The 7500-nt window shown below is 51.5% G+C and overlaps 1 protein-coding gene across 1 annotated transcript in view; it reads right to left on the bottom strand.

Annotated features, from left to right (window-relative positions):
- Window positions 1-7500, bottom strand: part of hira (histone cell cycle regulator a) — a 9605-nt gene that overhangs the window by 674 nt on the left and 1431 nt on the right. The window contains exons 3-24 of the mRNA XM_068596272.1: window positions 7496-7500; window positions 7038-7128; window positions 6745-6839; window positions 6140-6235; window positions 5707-5867; window positions 5361-5528; window positions 4711-4824; window positions 4533-4603; window positions 4260-4365; window positions 3739-3969; window positions 3542-3627; window positions 3197-3394; window positions 2734-2877; window positions 2400-2631; window positions 2108-2215; window positions 1561-1709; window positions 1236-1397; window positions 1004-1062; window positions 795-900; window positions 400-522; window positions 135-298; window positions 1-7 (exon numbers count right to left, since the gene is read on the bottom strand). The exon at window positions 1-7 is cut by the window's left edge and continues 82 nt beyond it; the exon at window positions 7496-7500 is cut by the window's right edge and continues 106 nt beyond it. Of these exons, the coding sequence (XP_068452373.1) occupies window positions 1-7; window positions 135-298; window positions 400-522; window positions 795-900; window positions 1004-1062; window positions 1236-1397; window positions 1561-1709; window positions 2108-2215; window positions 2400-2631; window positions 2734-2877; window positions 3197-3394; window positions 3542-3627; window positions 3739-3969; window positions 4260-4365; window positions 4533-4603; window positions 4711-4824; window positions 5361-5528; window positions 5707-5867; window positions 6140-6235; window positions 6745-6839; window positions 7038-7128; window positions 7496-7500 (2676 nt within the window). The remainder of the gene's footprint in view (window positions 8-134; window positions 299-399; window positions 523-794; window positions 901-1003; window positions 1063-1235; window positions 1398-1560; window positions 1710-2107; window positions 2216-2399; window positions 2632-2733; window positions 2878-3196; window positions 3395-3541; window positions 3628-3738; window positions 3970-4259; window positions 4366-4532; window positions 4604-4710; window positions 4825-5360; window positions 5529-5706; window positions 5868-6139; window positions 6236-6744; window positions 6840-7037; window positions 7129-7495) is intronic.

Below are 7500 nucleotides of genomic sequence, written 5' to 3'. Positions count from 1 at the left end.
TCAGAGCCTGGAGAGGAGACAGACACACACACACACACACACACACACACACACACACACACACACACAGGAAATGAAGCCGTGTTCAAAGCTTTTACTGCAGCAGAGTCCCCGGGAAGCGGCGGGCGTGGTACCTTCGTTGACCAGGAAGCGGGCGTAGATGAGCAGCCAGTAGCGGTACTCCTGCGCCGACTGCAGCGTCAGCGCCGACGCCAGCTGGTTCTCCAGGAAGGCCAGCGTCATGCTCTGCTGCAGGTGGTGAGGGGTGGAGGACAGACGGGACGCCAGCCGCCCGGCACTGTGTGGAGGGTGGGGGTAGAGGTGGAGGGGGAAGAGTCAGTATTCATGACGAGAGAGGGAACATTCATCGACACGTCGAGGTGAACGCTGCCGTCCTACTTGAGGTTGCGTCCCTGCATGACGGCCAGCGGCCCCGAGGACACAGGTGCATCGTGGGTCGGCAGGCAGCTCCTGAAGTCGGCACACTGGACCATGGAGTCTCCTTTATCTGTGATGAGAGTCCTGGGAGGGAGAAAGAAAGAATCAGCCATCATCAGTATGTCCAACTAGAGAACAATCAATATACTGCCCTCTTTTTGTCCGCAGGCGTCCCACAAGGACCCGTCCTGGGCCCGTCGCTATTTTCTTTTAATATTCTTCGATTATATGAAGAAAATAGCAATGGGCCCAGGACGGGTCCTTGAGGGACGCCTGTCCAAACATCCAAATGTATGCAGATGAAACTGTAATTTATTTGCACAGTGGCAAAAAAATGGGACAAATGTAAATCTCACCAGGTCTCCAGGGACGAGCTGAAGCAGTAGGACTTCCCGTTGGACAGTCCAATGACGGGGACCCCCTGCTGGGTCAGCAGAGACTGAGACACAGTGGTGTCGGCACCTTCACACACAAACACACACACATCACATGTGTGACATTGATGACATCACAGATGTGTGACATTGATGACATCACAGAAACCCGAGACGGTGCGGCACCTCACCAGATAAAATGCTCAGTAGCGACTCGTTCTTCACCAGAGCCTTTTGCTTGTGAACGTCCCTGAAGACACACACACACACACACACACACACACACACACACACGCACACACACGCACACACACACACACACACACAGACACACACAGACACACGGTTAATTCCTCACCAACAACTGGAACAGAGTCTAGAACAAACATGTGGCGTCAGGTAAACGGTTGGAAGTCCACCCACCAGACGGACAGCGTCGCTCCGGCCGTCAGCGCCATGACGAAGTGGGCGGAGCAGTGCAGCGCCGAGGCCGGCGTGGCCAGCTGGATGGCGGGGAGGAGCCGCCGCCCGCAGGGGGAGAAGACCGACAACATCCTGTCCTGGCAGGCGACGGCGAGGACGTCGCTGAGGAGGGAGAGGCGGGGTTTAGATATTCATGGGAGACCTGGAGGGTCTGAGGTCGCCCTTAGAGGTCTGAGGCCGCTCCTAGGAGTGCTTAGGCCCCTTGAGGGTCAGAGGTCGCCCCTAGAGGGCCTGAGGCGGCCCCTCATAAGCCCCCATGACATACCTGCTCCCCGCGGCCGTGACCACCGAGCTGGGCAGCAGCGTGTTCCAGTCCCGCCCGTCTCTGGAGCACCGCAGTTGGCTGAGCTTCGAACCCGCGACCAGCGACACCTCGTTCTCCACCTCCAGGAACACCGACGGCTCCATGCTCACCTGCACACACGCACACACACACACACACACATTAATAAACACGAGGAATTCTGGGTAGGAGGAGGCGGCTGCTGATGTGTGTTTGTAACTCGTATGAACAACAAATAAGAATCTTTGCATGTTGTTGCAGTTTCCACTGGTCACCAGCAGAGGGAGGTGGTGGGCAGAAGAAGAACAGAAAGAAGAAGAAGAAGAAGAAGAAGAAGAAGAAGAAGAAGAAGAAGAAGAAGAAGAAGAAGAAGGCTCATAATAACACTAAATCTAACATTTAAAATAACAGTTTGAGAAACATTTAAAAACATTAGGTTCAGAAAAACTACTTATAAGAAATATTAAACGGACACACACACACACAGACACAGACACACACACAGACACACACACAGACACACACACACCTGCAGACTGAAGGCCTTCTTTATACTCGGCGTCGGGAGCTTGAGAGCCGCTGCCGGAGCCGCAGGAGCCGCCACCCGGCTGGGTTCGCGCTCCGCCGGAAGAGAGATCTGAGAGGAAGAGGAGGGAGGGACGACACGTTGACGAAAGGAAACTTCTGATTGGCTCTCATGTCACGAGAGCCAATCAGAAGCTTCGAGCGGATCGAAAAGCGGATTGTATTTAAACAAAAAATGTTAAAACTACACCGTTCATCAGCCAGAAGCTGTGAAGTTGTGTTCTAGTTCCCTCTACCTGAGCGAAGGGCTGGGCAAAGGGCTGGGCGATGGCGGCGGCCATCTTGTCTTTCCTGGGCCGCCCCTTCTTCCTCTTCTCCACCACGCCGTCTCCTCCGTCCGCCAGCAGCTCGGGCTTCCTCTTGCTGAAGGACAGGTTCTTGTTGATGGAGGCCATCTTGTCCTCGCTGTCGCTGCTGGTGTCGTCTTTGACCTTCACGTCCTTCGACGCGGAGACGCCGTCCTTCGGCCTGCCGGGATGAAAAAAACACGACACAAGTTTGGTCGTCGTTCGCCGCCGTCGCATCGGAAAAAAACCCCGTTCTTCCTCTTGGCGTCGCGTCGGCCCTCACCTGTCCAGAGGCACGAGGCCGGCCATGGAGGAGATGGCGGCCATGACGCCCGGCGTGGCCTTCGACCGCTCTGTGAACCGCGAGTCTAAAGCCTTCATGGGCTCCATCTTGGAGGCGGAAGTGAGCAGCAGACTGGACTTGATGCTGGGAAATAATAATGAGAAAGATCACGAGCAAACACTAACAGGGTCATACACATTTCTATGACTTTTAACCAAATTTAAATGACTTTTTTTATCAAATTTCAATGACTTTTAATCAAATTTCAATGACTTTAACCAAATTTCCATGAATTTAAACACATTTAAATTACTTTTACGATACTTTTGAGATTTTGTTTTTTCAAGGACTTTTCCAGGCCTGGAAATAACCATTTTAAAATCCCATGAGTCTTCCAGGTTTTCCACGACCGTATAAGAACTGTGTAGAAGAAACAACCGCCCCAGAAGAAGTGGGCTCGTACCCGTCCTTGTTGTCCTCCAGGCCCTTGGCGCCGCCGGCCGGAGGCGAGGTGAGCATGGGGTCGTGACCCGGCCGGAAGCCCAGAGACAACGGCGGCCCGGGGCTGCTGTCTGAGCTGAGCTGAGAGGTCAGCTGGTTGGACATCGAGGAGCCAGAGGGAAGGATGGGGGCGCTGTTGAACAGGGCCGGGGAGAAATCCCTACAGGGGGAAAGAAGAAGAAGAATGAAGGATGAGGAGCACAAGAACAGGATGAGAAGAAGAGGAAGGAGTAGAAAAAGAAGAAGAAGGAGTAGAAGAAGAAGAAGGAGTAGAAGAAGAAGAAGAAGTAGTTTAGTTTCTGCCTACCCGGTGTCCAGCTGAGCGATGCAGAGCGGCGTGATGCGTCTCCTGCCGTCGGGGGTTCTCGTCTCCACCTGCTTCTTCAGAAGGTTCTGCGAGACGACGGAGAACAAACACACCGAAGAGTTTAGAGCCCAAAACATCTGAAGAGTTTAGGTTTGTTAAATTGTACATTGGAAGAGAAACACATAAAACCCCTGCACCTTCCGGATGTCCTCCAGAGACTCTCCGTTCATCACGCTGTTGAGTTTCGGGGCGGCGGCCTCGAGCCCGCCGGCGGCGGCGCCGCTCGGCCCCAGCTGGGCCTGCACCGAGCTCTGGCGCTCCTGCTGGTACTTCAGCATCTCGGGGTTCTCGATGATGGTGGTGGAGAGCTGGGCCTCGGTGCTGGTGATGGCCAGGCTCTTCCCGTAGATGTTCTGGTGGATGCCGTTCTGTACGACGACGAGGAAGAGGAGGAGGGAGAGGAGGAAGAGGGTTTCATTTGGGGGCTTTTTTTTTAATGAGGAATGACAAAAACGTAACAGAATGCCAAAGAAAACCGATAAAATGAAGCTTTTTTGTTTCTGAGCAATAGAAACCAGTAGATGACAGGTACATATGTATAATATGTGTAATAATATACAGTAAATGAACCCTGATGTACTTCTGCTGATTGAGCAGGAATGTACCAGTGTGACAGTAGAGACCAGTAGAGACCAGTAGAGACCAGTAGAGCTCTAACCTTCTCCTCCTCGTTCAGAGGGTCTCCCAGCTCGTCCAGGGAGAAGTCCAGGTAGGCCACCGTCCCGTCCATCGAACACACCAGCATCCCCAAACCAGTCAGGGTCCTGATGCACACACACACACACACACACACACACACACACACACACACACACACACACACACACACACACAAGTGCTGTTTGTCTTGCAGAAAGTGCAAATGAGGGGTCTTCTGTGCAGAAAAACTGGGTTTAATGATATAATATAAAACACACACACACGGCCTCACCAGGAGATGTCCATGATGGACTTATCGAACAGGTCGTGGATGACCACCAGGGGGCGCTTCAAAGAGGTGAGCTGAAGAGCAGACGGACGTTTTGTCAGGTAAACAACTGAACGTTTGTGTCAAAGAGCGGACACACAAAAGACACAAAACACAGACTCGGGCGTCAAAACAAACTCACCCAGACAGACAGCGAGCGGTCTTTGCTGCCGACGGCGCAGCAGCAGTACGGGCAGCCGGGCTTCGGGGCGCTGCCGTTCTTCTGCTTCTTCTTGAAGATCTTCGGGTTGAATTTCTACAGAGGAAGAGAAAGTAGACCCGTCAGCATGCTGGGGAACCCTGCAGTAAGAAAGTAGACCCGTCAGCATGCTGGGGAACCCTGCAGTGAGAAAGTAGACCCGTCAGCGTGCGGAGGAACCCCGCTGTTAGAAAGTAGACCCGACAGCGTGCTGGTGAACCCCGCGGTGAGAAAGCAGACCCGTCAGCGTGCTGGGGAACCCCGCGGTGAGAAAGGAGGGCTGGGCGGTACGTTCTCCACCCAATGGGTACGTTGGTACATAGAGGCTGTGAGAAAGCTAAACATGGAGGGACTTAGGACCAGGGGACTGTAGGTTCCGTTTCTTCTTGTTGTGAAAGTGGGCGAGCTGTACCCAGCATGCAGTTCGGTGGTTTAATTATACAAATGTACGATTATTAGTGTGACGAATTGTTTATGTGTCACAAACTGTTGTGCCGTGATGTTTTACCTGTTAAAGAGCGTTAGTTGTGGGTTATTAGTTGACTAAAGTTTTAACAAGCGTTCACGCCGTGTGGACACTCCGCTCAACTCACCACCACGGTGACGGCTTTGCGGTGGCCCACGAAGTCCATGTTGGTCTTCCAGCCGTCTCGCTCCACGATCTGAGCCGTGGGGCCGGAGTTGTTCATGGCGTGAGCCGACACCAGGTACTGCCCGTCTGGGGACCAGGACAGCCGCAGGACGTGGGTCGTCCCGCCGCACTGCGACGCAAAAGGGGTCAAAGAGGTGGGAAGTGAGTTTTTAGTTTTTATGGGAAGAGGGGCATGAGGGGGAGGGAAAGAAGACGAGTCTTAATACTGGTTTTCTAAAAAACTAAAGTTCTAAACTAAAGTTGTGCGCATTATGGGAGTAAATAAACTGAATGTTGAGATCCGGTACCTCGCTGAAAGGCTTGGTGATGTTGGCCTCCATCTGCCAGTCCACCGTCCTCCACACCCGCAGGCTGTGGTCGTCGGCCTGCGAGGCGACGTACTTCCCCACCGGGTCCCACGTCAGGCCCTTGACCAGCCCGGTGTGCCCGCGCAGGCAAGTCACCATCTCTGCACGGAGAGGACGCAACGTTACCCTGTTCTACCGACACGACGTCATGGAGAGCCTCTCATCTCCACGAGGATCCAACAGACAAAGTTTACGTCACGAAAAACCACCAAAGATTCAAGTTTCAGCTTCTCAAACACGCAGATCTACTGTCTGTGACTCCTCTGGTTGTATAGAAGTCTACGCTTCATGTGTTAAAGCTGCATTCTCTCTCCTGACCACCAGGGGGCGACTCCTCTGGTTGTATAGAAGTCTATATCAATGGCTCTCCTACCTGGGAACTTGCGGGCGTTCCAGATGACGATGGTGTTGTCCACGCTGCAGGAGGCTAGCCACACGTCGTGAGGAGACCACGCCACGTCCATCACGTCTACCGACGGGCAAACAAAGAGTTTTTACTACAAAGCGATCACAAGGTTCTCCGTCATATAAAAGTCTTCTGGAAACAAAATACTCAGGACTAGAAGAGAGAACGAGAACATTTAGTGCAGAATGACTCAGTTATTATGTCATAAATAAAAGAAACATAGGTTTATTTTACAAAAACTGGAACAATATAATCTATAAATCCAACAAATGGAGGCTCTCATTTGTGGTCACATGACCGTTGGTCTCAGGTGAGTCCGTCATGATGTCATCGTTTCACACAGGAGCTCAGAATTTAATGTTTTTTTACACAATCTGGTGAAAGTAAACGGTTTATTTGGGGAGAGTTTTTAATATGAGACACGAAGAATTGTGTTTTTAATGATAAGCTCAGTTTTGGTGGCTTTTTCTGACGGAAGTCACACGTGATGTGTTCGAGGACCGTCGTAAAGATCATAATCACAACGTTTTTTACAGCTTCTGTGTGTGTGTGTGTGTGTGTGTGTGTGTTACCTCCAGTGTGGTTCCTGAGGATGGTGACACACCTCCACTGCTCCACATTGGCCAGCTTGCTGCTCGACCCGAACACAGTGCTCGGCCCGATGAATCTACACAGAAGGCACACACACAAAGACACACAAACACACACAAAGACACACACACTTCATAAAAGGGTCTGTGGGTGAAAGTACTCGAGAAATCCCTCTAAAAATGCAATATGATTTTATAAATCATCAAGACTGCAGATACATCTTCTGTTTGACCAGTTTGTGTGTGTGTGTGTGTGTGTGTGTGTGTGTACATACGCGGCTCTCTTCCACACCATCACCAGCTTGTCGTCACCCCCTGATGCCAGGTACAGCCCGTTGTTGGACCAGCGCACACAGTTCACACACGCTGCAGACAGACAGACCGCTTGAACCTCGTAAAGCACTTTGTAACATATTTATTATTATTATTAATATTAATATATTATTACAGATCTGCTGGGTCGACAGGTTTGCGTCCCCACAGTATTCTAACTTCCTGAAGACCCTGAAGTAACCTCCCTGTCTTCCCCCAGGCGTGCTGCTGCTCTACGTTACTGTCGCTTTAAGAGCTTTTCTTCCAGGACCAGACATCCTCATTGGCTGATTTCTCTCCGTAGAGGCGCTTGTTGTATTCTTCGTGACACCAAAGTTTATATAATGGAATATAAAGTAAAGTCGAAGTTGGAACTAATCAACGCGGTTTTGTGAATCGACGTGAATATAAATTTGGTTACCGAGG

Source organism: Clinocottus analis, unplaced genomic scaffold (assembly GCF_023055335.1).
Source record: "Clinocottus analis isolate CAN_PGR_092001 unplaced genomic scaffold, fCliAna1.0.p SCAF_35, whole genome shotgun sequence".
Classification (NCBI taxonomy): Eukaryota; Metazoa; Chordata; class Actinopteri; order Perciformes; family Cottidae; genus Clinocottus; species Clinocottus analis.
This window is presented reverse-complemented; position numbering and strand designations above follow the sequence as displayed.